This window comes from Akebia trifoliata, chromosome 7 (assembly GCF_017979445.1).
Source record: "Akebia trifoliata isolate Shusen 1 chromosome 7, ASM1797944v1, whole genome shotgun sequence".
Taxonomy (NCBI): domain Eukaryota; kingdom Viridiplantae; phylum Streptophyta; class Magnoliopsida; order Ranunculales; family Lardizabalaceae; genus Akebia; species Akebia trifoliata.
This window is the reverse complement of record NC_141381.1, coordinates 28,178,510-28,199,613: the sequence shown is the minus strand read 5'-3', so window position 1 is coordinate 28,199,613 and position 21,104 is coordinate 28,178,510. Positions and strand designations below refer to the sequence as shown.

General features: G+C 34.2%; 3 protein-coding genes across 5 annotated transcripts; 2 read left to right on the top strand and 1 right to left on the bottom strand.

Moving 5' to 3' along the window:
* The first annotated feature begins 1,195 nt into the window (after positions 1 to 1,195).
* Positions 1,196 to 7,834, top strand: MKK3 (mitogen-activated protein kinase kinase 3). 3 transcript variants are annotated; one of them, XM_086448077.1, is made up of 11 exons: positions 1,211 to 1,352; positions 3,230 to 3,270; positions 3,679 to 3,825; positions 3,904 to 4,158; positions 4,667 to 4,885; positions 5,012 to 5,149; positions 5,310 to 5,477; positions 5,777 to 5,998; positions 6,377 to 6,468; positions 6,699 to 7,100; positions 7,572 to 7,834. In XM_086448077.1, the coding sequence occupies exons 3-10, from the start codon at positions 3,724 to 3,726 to the stop codon at positions 7,057 to 7,059; spliced, it is 1,557 nt and encodes a 518-aa protein (XP_086304203.1). In that variant the 5' UTR covers positions 1,211 to 1,352; positions 3,230 to 3,270; positions 3,679 to 3,723; the 3' UTR covers positions 7,060 to 7,100; positions 7,572 to 7,834. The 3 variants fall into 3 exon arrangements, with proteins under 3 accessions (XP_086304201.1, XP_086304203.1, XP_086304204.1); XM_086448078.1 differs by having other exon boundaries at positions 1,214 to 1,352; positions 3,225 to 3,270; XM_086448075.1 differs by lacking the exon at positions 3,230 to 3,270 and having other exon boundaries at positions 1,196 to 1,352.
* A 3,026-nt stretch (positions 7,835 to 10,860) lies between these two features.
* LOC147398777 (peroxidase 5-like) lies at positions 10,861 to 12,345 on the top strand. Its single transcript, XM_086448073.1, has 2 exons — positions 10,861 to 11,319; positions 11,511 to 12,345. The coding sequence occupies exons 1-2, from the start codon at positions 11,092 to 11,094 to the stop codon at positions 12,231 to 12,233; spliced, it is 951 nt and encodes a 316-aa protein (XP_086304199.1). The 5' UTR covers positions 10,861 to 11,091; the 3' UTR covers positions 12,234 to 12,345.
* A 71-nt stretch (positions 12,346 to 12,416) lies between these two features.
* On the bottom strand, positions 12,417 to 16,676 carry LOC147398776 (poor homologous synapsis 1). The gene is made up of 8 exons (XM_086448074.1): positions 16,367 to 16,676; positions 14,922 to 15,038; positions 13,980 to 14,045; positions 13,736 to 13,842; positions 13,411 to 13,604; positions 13,291 to 13,340; positions 13,034 to 13,061; positions 12,417 to 12,742 (listed from the first exon to the last, which is right to left on the bottom strand). The coding sequence occupies exons 1-8, from the start codon at positions 16,634 to 16,636 to the stop codon at positions 12,684 to 12,686; spliced, it is 891 nt and encodes a 296-aa protein (XP_086304200.1). The 5' UTR covers positions 16,637 to 16,676; the 3' UTR covers positions 12,417 to 12,683.
* Positions 16,677 to 21,104: the final 4,428 nt, after the last annotated feature.

The following is a 21,104-nucleotide window of genomic DNA, read 5'->3' as shown; positions in this document are numbered from 1 at the left end:
TGAAAAAAAAAAAAATCTAGATCACATTTACAATATCGAGTTCACCACTTTTTATTGTCAAGTTCAACATTTTTATTGTTGAGCTCATCACTTTTTCTTGTCGAGTACAACAATTTTTTTTATGAAAATATTGTCAAACAATAATTACATATGACTTTAAAGAGTGGAGTTTATCAAATTTAGGGACTATAACCTATATCATTGAGTTCGATAATATTAATATTTTAAGTTCAATGATAATCATTGATTAACTTGACACTTTTAAGTCATACTTAATTATCGTCAAACTCAACAATAAAAAGTGGTGGGTTTAAAATAAAAATGTTGAACTCGACAATAAAAAAGGGTGAACTCGACACTAAGTGGTGAGCTCGATAATAAAAATGTTGAACTCAACAATAAAAAATGGTGAACTCAAGACTTTAAATGTTTTAATTTTTTTTCTGACTTTGATACTGGAAAAATCTTATCGAAATATCCAAAATGCAGATATCATAGTTGTGAAAATGGATACCCGAATCAAAAGTTACGATGTAATCATATAAAAATTTAGAATCTCAACTTCATTCTTCATTTTTTTAAATAAATTGTCTTAAAAAAAATACCTCTAAATGTTTAAAATTAAGAATATATCATTCTCCAATTATCATTCACGATAAAAAAAAAATTGTTAGAAATGATTGTAATTATCGTTGAAAAACATAACTATGTGAAGAAGACAATAAAAAGAATAGTTTGGGTATTTTGAAATTTGTATAACTAAAAATGAGATCCTAGGGCTATTAAGAAAAGAAAATTTAACTAAATGGACTATTATGATACTGTCAACAACTTAAGAGACTCTTTAGAAAGGAATACCTCTATCAGGGTCTTTTAAGTAATTTTATTTTTTTTATAATCGAAATCAAATGTTACATTTATTTGTAGATTCCGGTTGTGAGGTAGAATCGAATTCTAGTTATTAATCATTTTAGTCGATATATCGATAATGCTGAGGTAACATTAAAATATACATTATAGAGAACATTTCTGACGTGGATGTGTGTTAGAACCATAGATGTTTTTCATCAAGATCTCACTCGTATCTCAATGAAAGCATCTATGGTTCTGACACACATCCACATCAAAAATGTCTCCACCTTACTACATTTCAATGTTACTCCAGCACGATTATGTATATACATACATAGATTGTGTGTATATTTGAGACACCCTCTAGAGGTTGAGTTACAAAATCAGCTCTCTCTCTCTCTCAGGTTGAGTTAATAAACATCAGTAAAACGGAATCCAATCGACATTCAACACTCGAAAACAGGTTTTCTAGGGTTTTTGTTTTCTCTCCCATCACACTTGTAAGTGATTCTCAGGAACGTCAACTTCTATTAGTTTCTGTTAATTTATTCGTGAATTCTGCGATTTTTTTTTTTAAATTTATTTCAGAGGTATTCTTCATATTTATTTTTTACGGTATTTTTAGGATTATTCGATCCAACATTTCGGATTTTTTGGTGGTTTGGATCTTGAGTTTTCAATATTCGAAATTAGGGTTTCTATTGGTTGATAAAGTTTGAATCTTCACCTTCTAAAACATAAAAGGCTTGAATCTTTAATATTCTAGTTCTTAGAATTTTGATATTTGGAGAAATATTGACTTCGATTTATTGGGCCCCTTTTTTTAATTATTAAAAAAAAAAAAAAAAAAACTAGACTCATTTGGTTATGGATGATTCTTAAAAGTAAGTTAATTTATATGTTTGTCTTGAAGGGTGAGCGATCTTCCATTTGAATCAGTAGAATTGAGTGTCTGAATTTGGTCTCTGTGGAGATTTGGAACAATTAAGGTCCCTTTGGTTAGGATCTGTAGTCATTTTTCATTTAGATTTTGGTCTGTTGATCTTGTATTCAAACTAGTTATTAGATTGTTTAGGAGTTATGGAATTAAGAGTTTCCTTTTTGAGCTTTGATCCAACAAATGCTAAATAGATTTTTTTGTTTTTTTGAATGATTGTGGGAGTTAAGGCAGACCCAAACTAGCTATACCTTAGATACAAGTTAAGCTTACCAATCTGCAGCGCTATACAACTTTCATTCTTTACTAGAGAACCCAACCAAATCCGCAGCTCTATCTGTCTCTCTGAAAATATGACAAAAAGATATCTCCTCAAATATATGTATAAGATTCCTAATCGTAAGAACCAAGTGTAGAACATTGAGTACGCCATTCTTCATTCAAAATTTGTATGGCTAATCTTGAGTCAGCCTGAACAAGGATCCTGTCACACCTACATTTCTTTTGCATGATATTGATTTGTCTGGATTGGAATCATGAATTAGAAAATTTTGTCAATTTAGATGGATTGTTAAGATAATTGTACCTATAGGTTAATTCATAAATACCTTTTCTATTGATTTCTATGAGTTCGTAGAAGATTGAGTATGATATTGTATATTGTGGTTAAATTTTGCAGAGTGTTGAGTAGGGGCCGAGTTTCTTGTTAATTGTTTGAGATGATTTTGTAGATAATTGCCTGTGCACTTGAGAACATAAATGAATTCTCCATCAATCTGTGAATTGCTTCAAGCAAACTGGAACAACTAAAATTGGTTCAGATATAATCTTTTAATTAACACACTTTCAATAACAGAAGACATACGCACTTTCAATAATGTTAGATGTAGATCAGGAAAATTGAATGGAGGAACAAGATTCATTTCGGCCAACCCCAAATATTTGGGATAAGGCTTTGATAATGAAATAGAGGATGAACAACAAGGAACATGTTTGGTTGGAATAAGAAGTTCCGCTGAAGGATGGAATGGCACAGCTTTTCCATGATCATATTAAGGGCTTGTTTCAATACAAGATGAAAACCACAATTTTTCTTGTTTAAAACATGGTTTGAGATTGAATGCCTATGCTCAATGAAATATTTTGGCTGTAATATGTGGGATAGTTTATAATATAACTTTTTGTTGGTGGGTGGATGGTTTATTTTTGGTCGCGGGGGCGGGGGGTTAAAGAAAACAAGGCACCTCTTGTTCAGAAAAAAATATTTTTTTCAAATTTAATCTGTTAACATCAAAATGGAAATTCTGGCAAGACTCCAAGAATTTTTTTGGGGGGAATGTGAATTGTTAGTAGTTTTGTCTGTTCTTTGCCTTTCATAGAATTTCATTCTTGCTGGTTAGATTTGAAAACTCTAATCCTTCACCTTTTTTGTTAGTATAGGAGAGAGGGAATGAGAGATTATGGAAGAGCTCCTTATATAGGTGAGTCAGCAGCCCCATTACTTGATTTACTTCAAGGAATATGGTTGAGCAAAAGGGTCCAACCATGTTAATGTCCTTCAAAATGCTTGAGGATGTTTTCAATCTTAAAGGCCCTTCCAAGATATTGGAAGCTTACTATTCCAAATCAGTCTTCATGATCAAATGATACAAACTATTCCTCATTTTCATAGTTTTACCTTAAACATTGCAATCATAATCAAAGTGGGCTTGAATCTCGTGGACCTGAAAATGTCTTCATTACTGTTGCCATTATCAACTACTTCTGAATTAGCAATGTGATTCTTGTTCTGATATTTAGTTTTTCCGATATTCTGTTATACCTAGAGCAAGATCTATTGTTTCAGAGAGAAACCATGAGCTTTTTTTTTTTGGCACATGGATCCACAGGAAAGTTATTTTTTATGCATTGAGAAGTAGCATCCATAAGTCATAATGGCTGGGTTGGAGGAGCTGAAGAAGAAGCTTGCACCCTTATTTGATGCTGAAAAAGGTTTCTCGGATGGAATATCTTTGGACCCTTGTGCATCATATGTGGTAGGTTTTTCAGTGATTTTATTATTATTATTTTTATATGAAGATGGCTATTTCTAACAAATAATGCTTTTCCTGAAGGTATCGGATGGTGGGACCGTAAATTTATTAAGTAGATCTTGTGGGGTATATAATTTCAACGAGCTTGGGTTGCAAAAGCGCTCTTCTTGGCTTGTTGATGAAATAGATGGCAGTGAAAAGACCTATCGGTGTGCATCACGTGAGATGCGCATTTTTGGAGCTATAGGTAGTGGGGCTAGTAGTGTCGTTCAGAGAGCTATTCATATCCCTACTCATAGAATTTTGGCCTTGAAAAAGATCAACATCTTTGAGAAGGTATTATGTTTCTATGTTTGATCTTGCTTTTGTTGTCTATTGATGTGAGCAATATAAATTCCAAATTCATCTTCAACCTTTGGTAGTGTGGGTTCCTGTAGCAACAATTTCATGCAATCAAAGTTTCTTTTGACATTATTATATTGACACAGAATCCTTTGAATCCATATTAAGGCATTTATTTGAGCTCAACATGACACATTTATGGGATCTGTTTCATGCATGGATGACTTTTATTGAGAATTATTTAAAATGAGATTTGGATAATAATAATAATATTATTATTATTATTTATTATTAAAAATTATTATTAGGATAGTATAATACACTACTGAAACTTTGCAATGAGATTTAGGGTCTAGCATGTGTGACACCTAGACCATAATCATACTGTAGACCTGTACCTGCACTCCTGGTTGGAATATCAAATAATAATCACAAAATTACCATCTTGTATTTTTGGTTCATTGTGATTTCTTCTTACACGCATATCCTTTGTGTTTACAAGGAAAAAAGGCAACAGCTTCTTAATGAGATACGGACATTGTGTGAAGCACCTTGTTACGAGGGTCTCGTGGAATTCCATGGAGCATTCTATACTCCAGACTCGGGGCAAATAAGCATTGCTTTGGAGTACATGGATGGAGGATCCCTTGCAGATGTTTTACGAGTGCGGAAATGTATACCAGAGCCAGTTCTTTCATGTATGGTTAAAAAACTCTTGCATGTAAGTATCTTCATTCTTTTGATTTCGTGTATGCTTTCCTTTATCAGTGCAGCTTGACATAAATTCAGAAAACACCATATTTTTATGTTGAATTTACATTTTTTTTTTCCCTTCTCATTCTACAAGGGTCTGAGCTACTTGCATGGAGTAAGACATTTAGTTCACCGAGACATAAAGCCTGCAAATTTGCTTATAAATCTAAAGGGAGAGCCAAAGATCACCGATTTTGGTATAAGTGCTGGTTTAGAAAATTCAATGGCAATGGTGAGCAACTTGTGTCGCTATATATTAATGGATGCTTGGATTTACCTTTTTATTTTTATTTTTTCTGTCCATTGCTTTGAGAGAGCTTGTTTTCCAGTTTACTTTTATCTCCTATCGAGAAGTGTGTCTTACATGCATATCTGTGATTATGCTTTACCAGTGTGCTACCTTCGTTGGAACTGTTACGTACATGTCACCTGAGAGAATCCGGAATGAGAATTATTCATACCCAGCTGATATTTGGAGCCTTGGATTAGCTCTATTTGAGTGTGCCACAGGAGAATTCCCATACACAGCTAATAGCGGACCTGTTAATCTTATGTTACAGGTGAGTTTGTTCAATCTTGGTCTGTAATTTCAAATTGTTTCTTTACTTGCATTTATGTTTTTCTGCTTAAATTTTCTGTATAAATTGAAAATAATTAAAACTGTATGCCATCTTTCTGAATCTATATGGCATTGAATGGTTCTTATATTTTGTTGATAGTGTTGTCATGAACCTACAACCTAAGCTATGAGGCATAACAATCATGATTTTGTTTTATGATATAGCCCTGAAAGTACTGATCTTTGTTCTTTTGCCCCATCGTTGTTTTCTATTTATAACAATTTTATGGTTTATGGCAGATTTTGTATGATCCATCGCCCTCACCGCCAAAAAGTTCATTTTCCCCAGAGCTGTGCTCCTTCATTGATGCTTGCCTACTCAAGGATGCAGATGCAAGGCCAACGGCTGAGAAGCTTCTTTCACACCCATTTATCCGAAAGTACGAGGATGCGAGAGTAGACCTAGCGGCATTTGTCCAAAATGTTTTTGATCCAACACAAAGGATGAAGGATTTAGCAGATGTGAGTCCCTGGTTCTTTTTTATTGTCCATTTGCCATCAATATATGATGGTGCGGCCACATCATGTCGTTGGACATGTTTATGAAGTGAGGCTTCAATACGCTCAATTGGCAGATATATCCAATTAAAAAATAACATCAATAGCCATAATTAGAAAAAAAAAAAAAAGTACTAATGGAAGATCATCGACGATAAATGATAAAGATTTTTAAAAGCTGGAGCTGTTCAAGTTGTTTAATTTGCAGCACTATACTTCTTTTAAAAAAAGGTTGTTTAGTTTGCACCATCATGGCTAAAACTAAAGTTATTTTATATTGTTTATGGGGATTTGTTAAAATGAATATTGAATTAATAACTTAACTTTTTTTTTCCTGGCCAGATGCTTACTATACACTACTACCTACTTTTTGATGGACCTGATGAGCTCTGGCGTCATGCAAAGAACTTATATAATGAGGATTCAACTTTCAGGTATTGAATGTTTTAGTTTTGATGCAACATATTTTTCACTTTCTTAGGATATTTTGGAAAAATGAAATTAATCATTGAAAAAATGGCATGGGTCCACGTAAATTTGAACGTGAAGGAGCAGAATTCTTGGTCTTGAAAATATTTAGGAATTTTTGTGTTCTAGAGAAAGGGGAGGACTCGGGTGGCTGGTCTTTTCTCAATTGCTAATCGACACTTTACTTTCTTGCTAGTTTTTCAGAGAAACTCCTTGTGGGCCCGAATGAAATCTTTGCATCTTTAACAAACATCCGGAGGACATTAGCAGGTGATTGGCCCCCCGAAAGACTTGTGCATATTGTTGAGAAACTTCAGTGCCGGGCACATGGCCAAGATGGAGTTGCCATTCGTGTATCCGGGTCATTTATAATAGGAAACCAATTCCTTATATGTGGAGATGGATTGCAAGCGGAGGGTATGCCCCATTTTCAAGACATTTCAATTGATATTGCAAGAAAGCGGATGGGAACCTTTCAAGAGCAGTTCATTATGAAGCAAGGGAGTGTCATCGGACGCTATTTTATTTCTAAGCAAGAGCTATATGTCACCCAGTAGAAAATTATTGTTGGATCTCTCTCGCTCTTCTCCTGTCCAAGGTTAGTAGATTTGACACATGTTTACAAGCTTGGTTTTACTCTAAAGTTGAGCATGTTTATTGTCTGATGATGGAGTTAATTAGCTTTAGATCTGGAAATCTGTATCTATTTTGATTTTTGAATGTGTTTGCTTCCAATCCTTGCTTAAATAGTTTCTGAAGTTTAATTTCGTTGTGCTTGATTTCTTTAAATAGATATGACTTTGGTTAAGGCCTACAATGATCCCCATGGAGGCCAAAGTTTTAGAGCCAAGTCTTCTGTTATTGATCAAGTACTAAACAAAAGTCTTGAAACACTTAAATTCGAATCGCTGAATAAGCTTTAAACTTGAACTATCTAATAAAACTATATTTAAGTTGACTTGGCTTTGCAATTCATGAGTTGTATTGAAGTTCTTCACTTTGCATGAGCTATCTGCAGTAAGTATTTCAGAACGCTTCCCCACATGACAGGAACATCTTTTGTGAACAGGTCAGCACATTCACCTCCAAGATCTTCGAATTAACTGCGAGCTGCTGCTGTTGCTCCAAAGACTGGAGATTCTCTTTCCTGAACTTGTCATCGTATTTATCGAGATGAATGGTAGATAATCATCTAAATTGTAAATTATAAATCTGCTAAATATTTAAGGAAAAAAAAATGTATTGGTGCTGAGAGTAATGTCAGTGTAATATTGTCATTTTCACGGAGATTAATGAGATTACCTAGGGCCTGTTTGGATACCAGGAGCAGAACTACTCTTCCAAAGAACAGGAGCTGAAGTACTCTATGGAGGAGCTAGAAAAGTAATTCTGTGCAGAAATGACGTTTGGCAATTAACTTTGTGAAGTACTGGTAGAAGTACTTTTGTGCTGGAAGTCCGTTTGGGAACCATACTGACTTCTCATGACTTTTAGAAAAAAGATCAGAATACCCTTATATTATATCAATTACTATTTTTTATCTTTTAGTGTCATAATATGCCTTCAAACTATACTGTTTTTGACATTTTAACTATAAATATTAATAAAATATAATATTTTAAATATTAAATATTAATATAATAGGTTTAAATCCATTACACTCAAAATTAAGAAAAGAAAATTGACAGATTATTTTTGACATAATATGACATAATATTAAAAAAAAAAAAATTGACAGACTGTCTTTTAGTGTCATAATATGCCTTCAAATTATACTGTTTTTTACATTTTAACTATAAATATTAATATAATATAATATAATATTTTAAATATTAAATATTAATATAATGTGTTTAAATCTATTATACTCAAAATTTAAAAACAAAACTGACAGACTGTCTTTTAGTGTCATAATATGCCTTCAAACTATATTGTTTTTGACATTTTAACTATAAATATTAATATAATATAATATAATATTTTAAATATTAAATATTAATATAATGTGTTTAAATCCATTATACTCAAAATTTAAAAAAAATTTAAATATTAATAAATGTTTCTTTTGTTTGATTTAAGGGCAAATGAATTAGAAATATTTTCATAGAAAATTAATAAAGTTAAGGGTATTTTGGTAAAACGAATCGTTAGATTTTGACTCCCCGCAAGAAGAGTTTTGAGAAATAGGTTTTCTCGACTTCTTCATAAAGAGTAATTTCTTGCTCTTGCGTGGAGTAACTCTTCGAAGGAGTTGTTCATACAAACGCATCCAAACGACTTCTAACTCCCCGCAAGAGTCAGAAGTAGCCAAGGAGTCCTATCCAAACGCCTACCTAGTTTCCAGAGTTAGAGCCTTGTTTTGTTCTACAGCCCTGATCAGGCTAAATTTTTATTTTTATTTTGGGAAAATTGCTAAAATAGGTTTAAATATTTTAATATTTACAACAACAAAAAAATCCATTTTTTCAAAAATTACCAAAAAGGAATTAAGTCACTGGACAGTCGAGCGTTTTTATGTGTTAAATTACATTCTTTTTTTACCAAAAATGCCCTCCGAACGCTTAAAATGGGACTGTCTTTAATAGTATGTTACAAATCATTTTTCAAGAGCAAACATACAATGTGAACTTTTTATTAATTATAGAAACAGCAAATTCTTGCTTCAAGGGTAACCACTTTCGATTAGTCTGGTTTAAGATAAAAAAGTTCCCCTAGACTATGATTTTAAATCTTAGTTTGATGTCTCATATCGTTAATGGACAAGACCAAGTTATCTTGGACGAGATAGTCAAATTGTCTCAGATGAGATCTTCATTTGCAATTATATATATGAAAATAATTATAGGTTTTTTTGTTTTTTATGAAATAAATTAGGTTAAAAGATATCTATATGATAAAACACAACGGTCCTCTTACCAATATTTGTCCCCTCATTTGTAAGGGTTAGGATTTAATTTCTTCACGAATCTCAAGGACATTCTCTTCTACCCATTCCATAAACAACGGGGCAAACTCTAGTTTAATCATGATATCATACTTTATTTAGATAATAAATATTTAAGTTAAAAATAAAAACTTAGTTAAAATATACAAAATTTCGATTGACTCAAGTAAGTTTTTTGAATTCCTCGAGATGTACAAAATATCATCCAAGTCATCTCGTTTATCATGTGAGATGGTGTGAAGTCTCAAATACCTCAGGCTCGATGGTGAACGATGTCCAAATGACTCAGGTAATCCCATTCTTGGACGAGATCATGCCCGAGACACTTCATCAAACTCATTATCTCTATTTGATGTTAAAGATTGTCAATTACTAAGTTCATATTGACATGCTCCTCTGGTCCTTACTCTTCTATTGTAGACTAAAAACCTTTGATTTTTCATCCAAAGTTTATAAGCTTCAAACTCTATAACCTCTAGGGGGAATTTTTTTTAATCTAATCCAAAACTTATCTTTAATTCTTCGTTTTAAAATCCTTTGGAGAAAACGCTATATTTTCTCCATCTAAAATTTTCATTATGTTTTACTTCCCTAAAAAGGCTATCATACCTTGGGCTGAAGGTTGAAATATATAGAATCATAAGGTCAAAGATGGCTGGTTTCAAGAAAGATAAATAAATAAAGGGTATTTCACTACTGATTAAAGAGGAGGGCATTAAGGTCATTTTTATTAATCTTTCAACCGAAGACTGAGATCAGGGGAGTATATCATCTGTTTGAAAACATAGGAGCATTTTAAACATTCTAAAAAACATGGAGGGCATCCAAAACATCCAAACAACATCTATGGGTGATTTAGATCAAAAAAATGTCACAGATGACAAAAGAGAGAAAATTTCTCTTTCCATCTCACAATGAAAAAAATGAAATTTCTTAATTATATCATCTTTTGACATTCAGAAACATAACCTACTGCCAGTGTTGTGGAGGAAATTCCATGAATTGTAAATAAACAAATTAAAAAAAATAGTTATTGTTTACAGTTGACTTTTAATTAGCTGTCAATTTTCAACACTTTGGATTGGATTAAGTTCAAAATATATATATATTTTTTTAATATTCCTGATCATGAGTTTTTAATGAAATCTAGACGGCTGTGATGTTCGATTTCCAATATGATAATCCATATGGCCCCACAACGCTTTTCAAAATTTGAAATCTTAAAAATAAAAATCATCGGCAGAAGATGTGCGGGCAGGAGAGAAATTTTCTTTATATTGCATACGTCATCTGTGCCATATGTCAATCAGTTGTTGGGCTGTGAGCAAAAAACTCTCTAAAACCTGACCCTCAAATCGTTTGACAGGAAATCAAGCGGGGGCTCCACCTGTATTAATTTCTGGTGGGACTTTATAATAGCTCAGTCTTAAGTAAAATGTTCTGTCAAACATAACGGAGTTGCCTCTAAAATCCTACTTTCGGTTTTCTTAACGAACATAACAATTTCCAAGACTCTTTCAACGCGGAGCCAGTTTTGCCACCTCATCCATTTCCCTTGCTTATAAGGAGAACACCTTCAGCCCAAGAAAATTGCCCGCTAAGCTAAGTTAAGCTAAGTGTGTCACCACTCACCACCACCACTACAATGAAAGGAGGTCTGTTGATTGTCGCGACACTTCTCATCTTGTGTGTATTGGAAACAAGGGTGACTTCTAAAGGGGATGGTGGTTACCATCTAAATCTAAGCTTCTACAGTAAGACATGCCCACAAGCAGAGAATATTGTGAGTCAAGTTGTCCTAGAGGCTATTTGGCAGGATAGGGGCATTGCTGCTGGACTCATTCGGCTCCATTTCCATGACTGTTTCGTAAAAGCAAGTCTACTCTCTCTCTCTCTCTCTCTCTCTCTCTCTCTCTCTCTCTCTCTCTCCCTCCCTCTCTTAAATTTACTATTCAGGCAATCCAAAAGATCCACAAAGCGTTCCTTCACAGTGGAAGTTAGTTTCTAAAATAGCATTATGTGAACCCTTCAAAGTTAACGGTTGCTGCATTTTAAATATCACAGGGTTGTGACGCTTCCATCCTGCTGGACGCCACACCACTCGGAGATGTTGTAGAGAAGCAAGCCCCAGCCAATGGCAAGTCTCTTCGGGGCTTGGAGGTCATCGACGAAGCAAAGGATCGCATTGAGGAAGAGTGCCCTGGCATTGTTTCATGTGCTGACATCCTTGCCTTTGCTGCCCGTGATTCTGCCGTCAACTCCGGGCTTGACTTCTACCAAGTCCCTTCAGGTCGCCGTGATGGACGGACATCACGTGCTAATGACACACTTGAGCTCCCATCACCCTCCTTGTCCGTCGATGCTATTACTCGAGCCTTCGCCAAGAAGGGGTTGAACCAGGAAGAGATGGTCACACTCTCAGGCGCACACTCTATAGGTGTTGCGCATTGCTCATCTTTCACGCCGAGGCTTCAAAATTTTAACATTAACCAGCCTCAAGACTGGACCCCGGACGAATCATACACTTTTAGGCTGAACCTCATGTGCCCAGTGTTTCCAACACAAGTTGTGGCAAACAGTGGGCCTGAAGTTGTGCTTGACGAGATCTCCCCATGGACACTTGATAATGCATATTATGTGGGACTTACAAGAGGGAAAGGGTTGCTTCCATCAGATCTGGCCTTGATGAATGACTCAAATACAAGGAAGAAGGTGGAGTGGATGGCATCACATCCATCAAGCTGGTCTAAGAAGTTGGAAAGGCAATGGTTAAGGTGGGGAAGATAGAAGTGCTTACTGGAAAACAGGGGGAAATTAGACATCAGTGTCACTCGGTTAACTAATAAGAACCTTCCATAAATTATATCTGTTAACTTCTGGTCTCTGCCGAATACACACAAACACATACAAAAAAAAAAAAGGGCCTTCATTATATAACAAACTTAATATGTAGCAGAAGACATCATATAATAAATTTAACATAAAACCTTTTTCTATTGATAGGTAAATTTGAGGGAAAACAACGACTTGTATTTCTTTTCCTTTTTTGTATCACTGATCACTGGCAGTGTCATATGTGCATTTGAGTACTACTCAAAGTACATTCAAATATATCTTGAAAACAGAAAATGAGGATACGGCTATACATCAAAATCTGGAGAGAGGGAATATACTAGGCCATCTACTCATGGCCAGAGAAAGAGAACTGCTTTAGCCGTGAATGGAAAACCAGGTAAATTATAGCGCCAAATCACCCCCCATTTCATGGATAACTTCCTCTACTTTAATCAACATATCTGGTAAGAAAAAAGGAGGGGGGTGGGGGGGGGGAGAGAGAGAGAAAAACCAGTCAGAATACTGAATAACAGGAAATAAATAGAGAAATGTAAAGTTAACCTCAAAACTTGTTGATCAGTGGTGTCAAGTAGAGTGTACGAACAAAAGTTTTCAAGAGAGTATCGACTCATTGATAAATACGATAGGTATATCATTTCGTCAATACTGGCTCACTTAACTTAAAAGAGGATAATAAAACCTGGAATCATGCTATTAGAAATACAATACTATGCACCAGAAATTCCACATACCATGGAAGGTAGAATCCGACATGTATCTCTGCAACAAAATTAAAGAAACAAATAAATGGAATCAAGCACAGTTTGTTGAAAAATATAGAATTCCGAACTAGGAGATGTTATTGGCACTGTAAAGCAATGAGTTGAAAATAAAAAGGTAAATCGGTATTTGCAACCAATTCCCGGTTTAAAAAATAAATAAATAAATACAACAGTGGTGCAGTGCCAACAAGTATAATTATCATAGCAAACTAAGTTTGGAAGGATACCATGATTTGGGACTTAAGATCAACTTCCTTGGCAGGTAACATAGCTTGTTCTGCAGCAAAGACGTTTCAATTACAATAAAATGGAATAAGAATGGCTTGTAACTTGTGCAATTAATCTACCTTGTTCAACCCCCGCAGAACAGTTGGTTAGCAGTGCAGTGAAGCTGGGGGGCAAGGCCCCACCAATTCCTTCAAGGTTCTCACCAAGTCTGGATTCCTCAGAATGTGTTGTTTGTTCACATCTGTAGCCCAAAATTGGTACCATCTCAGGAGTATATGTGGCAACAGGATCCACAAAGACAAACTCCTCAGCCCTGCAGACATATCCCAAGCATTAGTCGAACTTGTCATATTACTCTTCTATTTTTGAGATATTTTCGATTGGAATCTGCCTTGTAAAGGAAAAGAAATGTTTTTGTTTAGGCAATCTTGAGCTCTTTTTCACCTGTACTGGAGTCCATTTGAAGAGACAAATTCCGATTGAGATGACACAACTTCGGATCCAAAACCGTTTCTTGGAAGCCCAGTCTCCATTACATTCTTCAGGCTCTCCTGTTGGAAATAAAAGAGCATTAGACTACAAGGAATTAAAGTTGCAGAAATACAAGTGAGGCCCCCCAAGTGCGTGAATTTGAACCAATATTAAAAAGCACACCCACTTGTATGGTTACAAGTGGTGAAATTTGCACCTTCATGGCGTCCATAAATGTTTGTGTATCACTTGATGTAGCAAACCGCAAGGCAAACTTCTGTATCTGCAAATACACCACAAGCATTTTAACTAGGTTACAAATAACAAGTATAGCATTCTAATTAAAAAATGGCCATGATCTGAAATTTAAACCTTGAATCTGCATCCCAACAACGTTCTCAAATGAAGTAGTAGAATCAATAAAGAATATAAACAAAATAGATCAACAGACCAGCTCATAGAACTCTTAAACATCACAATTCATCTATATCTGATAAGCATTGAGTGTGAGATAAAACAAACATCATTGTCTCAATTATACACACATAACTACTATTGCACAGCCCACCAATTAGAAACAACGGAAGACCACCAACCATTACTCAGCATGTCCTCAAAAACCATCTACGACACGAATGAAGATGATTTTTTGCTTTTTATGAGTATACTGGACACCAAGCGGTATCACAAGTAATGTGTACGGCATACTTAAAGTATAACAGGCCAATGGCCAAGCTTTTCTAATAAGTTACATATGCCAAAAAAACTGAATGGTCTCTTTTATTTTTATTTTTTTTACTGATACATTTTAGCCAATTTATTGGAGTTATCACAGAAAACAGACCAAAATGGAGTAAAATCAGGGTGGGGGAAATATTATAATACATGACAAAATCATTAAAGCAAACTAGTGTTATTTTCCGTTCTCCACAATTACTTCATAAAAGGCTATAGTTACCAACTTAACACTATACAGCCAGCCAAGAGTTACAATGGAACACAGGTATTGTGAACATGCATTAGTGATAGGGTTTCAAAAACGTATCCAAATTTCAAGGACTAAAGGTGATTTTACCATTTTATAGTATGAGTGGTAGCCTATGCCCATTATATATCCAGCTTATGTTAGTAAGGATCCTAAGTAAGTTTAGGAGCTTGCCTGGCCAGCACAATCTCTGTAACTTGCAAACACAACTCTGCTCCCTCTAGTAGGGCAATCAGTGACACATGAAACCTGAGGCCATGAGAAATGCAGATTGCAGGTGAAGTGCTCTTCCTGCATCAGATTAATATAAATTTTCCAAGATTAGTTAGTCCCTGATCTATAAAGAAGTTCCCAACCAAACTACGACAAAGACGATAAAAGTGGAAAATATCCTTAAGAAGTAAACAATGCATGGTTCAAACTTATCTCAAAGTAACACAGTATTTCAACAATCTAATGAACAACTGTCAGAGTCATGGAAGGCAAAAAAATATCTAAAATTTACAAGGTAGAGAAAAGTATAATTAAGGATATCTCCAATATTGTTGCAAGTAGATCTATCAAGGATCCTAAAATACCAAAATATTAATTTGTCGGAGATTCATTTTAGACATTAACACTAGCATGAAATTTTCAAGAATTATTCTCATCTGCAATATTAATGAATATAGGAAATAAATGTCCAGATTTATCAAGAATGAGTAGAAAAATGCAGTTTCCAACAAATCCAGGGAAATTCCCAAGAATTTCACAAAAACACACCTCTAAAGAGTAACAGATTTTTAACACAGAAAAACAAGGAGAATCACACAAGAACCCTAGCAATTGAGCGAAATCAACCAACTTAATGTAATTTTCTTTCAAATAAAAATGAGAGATGTCAATCAAGAAATAAAAGCAACTAAAAAGAGATTCAAGGGAAAGTCACAAGTCCCTTGGGTCTTCAATACCAAACGAGTAGGCATTAAAGGCATAATTAAATCCACAAACTCCAAATGAACTAAAATGTATACAACTTCTGAAAAAATGACCTTAAAGATAGCAAAATACCAATAACCAAATCATAAAACATAACTTACAGAGACTTATGAACTGAGGTAAAGAAAAATCTCCCTTAAACAATATAAAACTCCACAAATCACAAGAAATGGCATGAAATTCATGGAATAAATACAAATCTAGAGCAATCAACCTAGAACAATGCAAAAATTCCAAGAACTACAAAACCTAACCATAGAAGCTCATTTACACAAATCAAATCCATAAAATCATCTAAACGAATCTTTATATCAGATATATACAAAAAAAAAACACATCGAATCTTTAGATTAAACGAGTAACATTTTATGTAATCCCTCCCATATCAATCACATTTCAATAGATTCAAACTACGAGGATCAGTCACATTAGTTCCGAATGAAATTACATGAATCCAAACTAAAATCCCTAAAATGCAAACAAATCCTGAACTAAATTTTAAAAATAATAGAAAAAAATACATCACGAAGCATTCGAAACTTAAAAATCCAAGAAACTACAGAAGAGCCAAAAAACTTCAATAAGTTCGAAAGAATAGAAAAATGGAAAAGATATCAAGCATCGATAATCTTCATACTTACAACGATCTTTCCACAAAGAGAGACAGTGAGGGTCGTTTCGGGATTCGAAATATCGGTGATGAGACGCAGAGAAGCTGTTGAAGAAGCAGAAATCCAAGTACCTCCGCAACGAATTTTTCCTTTCGAGAGTGGTCTAAGGTTGGAAGAAGTAAAGGAGAGAGAACGAGGGAAGTTAAAGAAGCGAGCGAACTCGACCTCCCACTCTGATTTAATGGCTGTGAGTGAAGTCTCGAGGTTTTCGGTTGCTGTAACTGAGAGGTTTCCCGCCATTTTTCTCTTTCGCACGATTGTCTATTTCTTGCTTTCGAAGTTGGAAATGATAATGAAATGTAGTCATGATGGGACGATGGGAATTTATAGAGAAATAGGAGGATGATATAGGTAAGAATTTCTTAATTTGGGTTATTTCGTCATTTCCATGTTGGGAACCCGGGTTGTTTGGTAACATGTTTCCAGTTGTACGGCACTAGACCAAGTATAGAAAAACATTTAAATTTTAAACAAAACCAAACCAGTTGAAGTTTAATAGCTCCCAAAGAAGGCAACGGTTGGGAAAATTACTTAAAGAACCCTCGAGGAGGGACTTCTTTCAAAGTAGCCCCTAAATGTTCCATGGTAACTTGGCGAGACATTTAGTAAATTTTTCTTTTCTAAATGGTCTCTCATTATTGGCGAACTCACTGCTTTTTTATTTACTATCGAGTTCACCACTTTCATTTACTGTTGAACTCAACATTTTTTATTTGAATAATGTTGAAGTGACCTCGAAATTGGATCTCACAATGCATAGCCTAATGTGAAAGTGTATAGAAATTTCATATATATTTTTCTCGAGATACAAGTGAAAATCAATGAGGGACAGTCTTATACCATGAGCTTCAAGCAATCCTCAAAGGAATGACAATGGCGAAAGAGGAAAACATCCAAGTGTTAAAGGTTAGAACTGACTCTAAAGTGGCTATCGAATGCATTAAGGGGGAGGAAACAATCCTATGGAGAAAAGAAAGGCTTGTTAAAGCCATTAAGACGAAAGGAAGCCACTTCCAAAGAATCGATTTCACCTTTCTGCTATAGAGAATGCAACAAAGCTGTCGACTTTCTTGCTTCACTCCTTCTTACTTTAGGCAGAGTTATTCTTGAGTATAGGGACCTCCCTCAACGATTAGTAAACATTATATGTAAGAATGCTTCTGGGCACACCTATGATATGTTGTAATCTTATTCTTTCTGGTTGGGGGTCTGCCTAACCCCCCATTAATTGACAAAAAAAAAAAAAAGCATTTATAGCTCCTATACACTTTCACGTGAAGATGTGTAATATGAGGTCCAATCTTGAGGTCACTCTAGCACGATACTTTTTATTTACTATTGTGTTCACATTGTTTATTGTCAAACTCACCACTATTTACTGTCAAGTTCGCCAATTTTTTATTAACTGTCAAATTTAACGCTTTTTATTTAAAAGTGGTGAACTCGACACTGGTAAAACCCACCTATTTTCAATTTTCGAGTTTTTTTATATTAAAATATATGGAAAGAGTGACTAAATACTTGAGGTAATGACTCATTTAGATGATTTCAACCTACAAGAACCATTCTTGATCGATTTTCCTCCAAAAACTAAGAAAACAAAAATGAAGTTTTTAACATACATCTTCAAAATATTTGGAAAAACCCTTGAAAATGATAACTTCCTTCTTAAATCCTTTCCGACAGAATGGAATCTTGGGAACTCGATTGAGATGTCAAAAAATCCAAATTTTTGGATGAAAATGAGAATTTTGAATGATTAAGGCATTCAATACGTGAGAAATGTGAGTAATGAGGTCCAGGGATAATTAAGAAAAATTTACTAAATGGACTATTAAAAGACCATCCAAAACTTAGGGACTATTTAGAAAGAAGTCCCTTCACGAAGGTCCTTTAAATAATTTTCCCTTATTTGCTTCATAACAAACTGCTCATGTTACTTTTATTATTATTATGGTGGTGTGAAATAATGTTTCATTTTTTGGTTTATATCAAATTCTACGTGTTAATTTTAGAATCCATGTTATGACATCCAATTTCTTTATGATACCTCCTAAGGAAAAATCTCAAATTGGATCCCAAATTAATGGGAGTTAGTGTGTTGAAAGATTTTGATTTTCATGTAGAATTATTTGAGATATTTTCAATGACTTATGTTGTATTGAAGGGATATTTATACGATCCAATCGATCAAAAGCACCTCACTTACATGCACGCCAAATAAGGCCTGTAGTACCAACAAAATCAAGGTACAAAGTTAAAGAGAGTTTTGGATTGTTGCAAAGATCTAGTCGTTTGAGCTTAATTGAAGGAATAATTCATCATCAAGGAGAGTTGAAAGTAAGCTTTCATGTTTTTTTCTTTAATATTTTTGTTTTTTTGGACTTAAGGTATTTGGGCCTCTTAAAACACCTAACTAGTCATCGGAGGCACGTGCAATCCCCTCCCACCACGATACGCTAGGCAATTTTTTGGGATAAATCCTTTAGGGTGACACCTAAGGAGGGATTCAGACTTAAGACCTCTGTTCCTAACGTGTGATCTTGGCCATCTCGTCAATGTGAAGCTTGTCAGTTTGAATTATTTTATAATACATTGTGTTAATGACCCAACAATTAATGTTCAGGGGCTCGTGTTAATGATCCCAAGTCTGGATCATGAGTTTATCTTGAGGAAGATTATCTTATTATTTAATTAACCTCATTGTATTTTCCTTTTATCTTTTTACAGGAAAATTAATTTGCTTTGCTTTTTTACATTTTTCAATTAAAATTGACTTTGGTCAGGTATGTCTCCAAGTATATATTGCCACACCAACTTTTATTTGTACTTAAATTAATTTAATTTATGGCGAGAAGGGATAACCACATCTATAAATAAGGGAGCATTTCACCCACCATTTAGACTTTTTACATCCACTTACTCTTTGCACCTCTCTAAAATCCCTCCAATCTCAACACAACCATTGCCCCAATTGAATTTCATTCATTCTTGTTCTTCTTCTCTTTCTCCCCCTTCTCTGTCTCTGTCTCATTCTTTTTCATTATTCTTCTTCTTATTTGCATTTACAAAAGTTTTGACGAGGATTCCATAATACAAGAAGCGACACGCTTAAATTTACGAAGTAGAATATAAATCATGATCTAGGGATTATTAGGAAATCTCGACAATCAAAAAAAAAAAAAATCAAACAAAACTTTCTTTGGTAGGTCAATGTCAAATGTTGTAACAAAGATTCAATAGGGACATACTAGTGTCAAATTCAATAAGATCCTACCAAATCACAATGAAATTTTTTGATATTTTCTTGTTGAGCAAAAAGTTAGTCTTTTTTAAAGTGGGCGTGGAGAGTTTTTTGTTAGGGACAATTTGGTCATGTCATCATTTTTTTAATTGTCTCTTTTCGGTGGGTGCATCGAGTCTAAATGATGGGTGAAAGTAGAACTCCTCACAAATAAGCTTCGAGAGGCATGAGAGTAAATATATGTCGTGCCGAGCGAATCAAATCAAAGAACTTTGAAGAAGAATAGATGAAAATATTTGCAATTATTGTAAATGGAAAAAAATCTTTATGACTCACATGCTAATATCGAGATTGATCAGTTCACAATGGATTTTGTATAGGCTAAAAGATGAATTGGATCAAAATCTGAAAATGGAACGGTGGCTGAGTAACAATGCTCAAATGTGTTACCTTAGAAGTTCATTGGTTCCATTCAACATGGTGTAGTTGAGCTGAGTGTTTGCCCATCCCTAGGCAAGAGGGGAAAATTAGAGCAAAGTAATAGAACAAGCTATTTTGTTATCTTTGAGTTCGAATGGGAAGGGTATCAAGAGAATCTTGGAGTGATGGACTGTGTCAATCACGTTTTTCTTAAATGAATGACTTCCTATTATATAAGAGCTTTCTACCAACAAGCCCAAGGATTTATAAAGTTGTTAAGTCCATGGTAAATACGAATGCCCTTAATTAAGGAAAGGGGGTGACGTGGTAAACTGAATAATTAAGAAAGGAGTTAACCTATAAATTGGAAACAAGACTTTGGAAGAAAGGACTTTTGAAAGGTGATTGAAGCTCTTAGTTATTATTTTCTGTAACTTCAATGCTAACATGAGCCGTCAAAGGATTTTGATAGTTACTGCTAGGGGTGCACATGGTTCAGATTTTGATAAATTGTAACCGAATGCAATATGATCAGTTTTACAAATTTGGAACTGAACCAATCCAATTACCCTATAGAACTGAACCAATCCAAACCAATTTTGAATCGGATCAGATCTCGATTCTCATACTTATTATTTTCAATAGTAAAATTAAAATAGTTAAAACTTAAAATTAAGCAAAATAAATATTAAACAAAACATCAACATACTTATTATTTCAACATAAACAAAGCATCACACATAATATAAAAATAACAAACTCTTAGTCCAATCTTATATCGGTCTATCTATACACCAAAAATTACTAGAATTTATTTAAAAAAATGAAAATTTCATGGAGATTTCAAGTGGGAGAGTGATCGATAGAGAAATTTTTATAATTCAAAGATCCATAATGAATGAAAAGGGAAAGAAGATAAATATTAGAATCATACTCAAATATGAGTATGACACAAAACACTCATAAAATGAAATAAAAAGGAAATTAAAATTCATTTGGAGAAAATCATTCTTTTTTGAAATTTATTGTTAAAGCATATAAAAT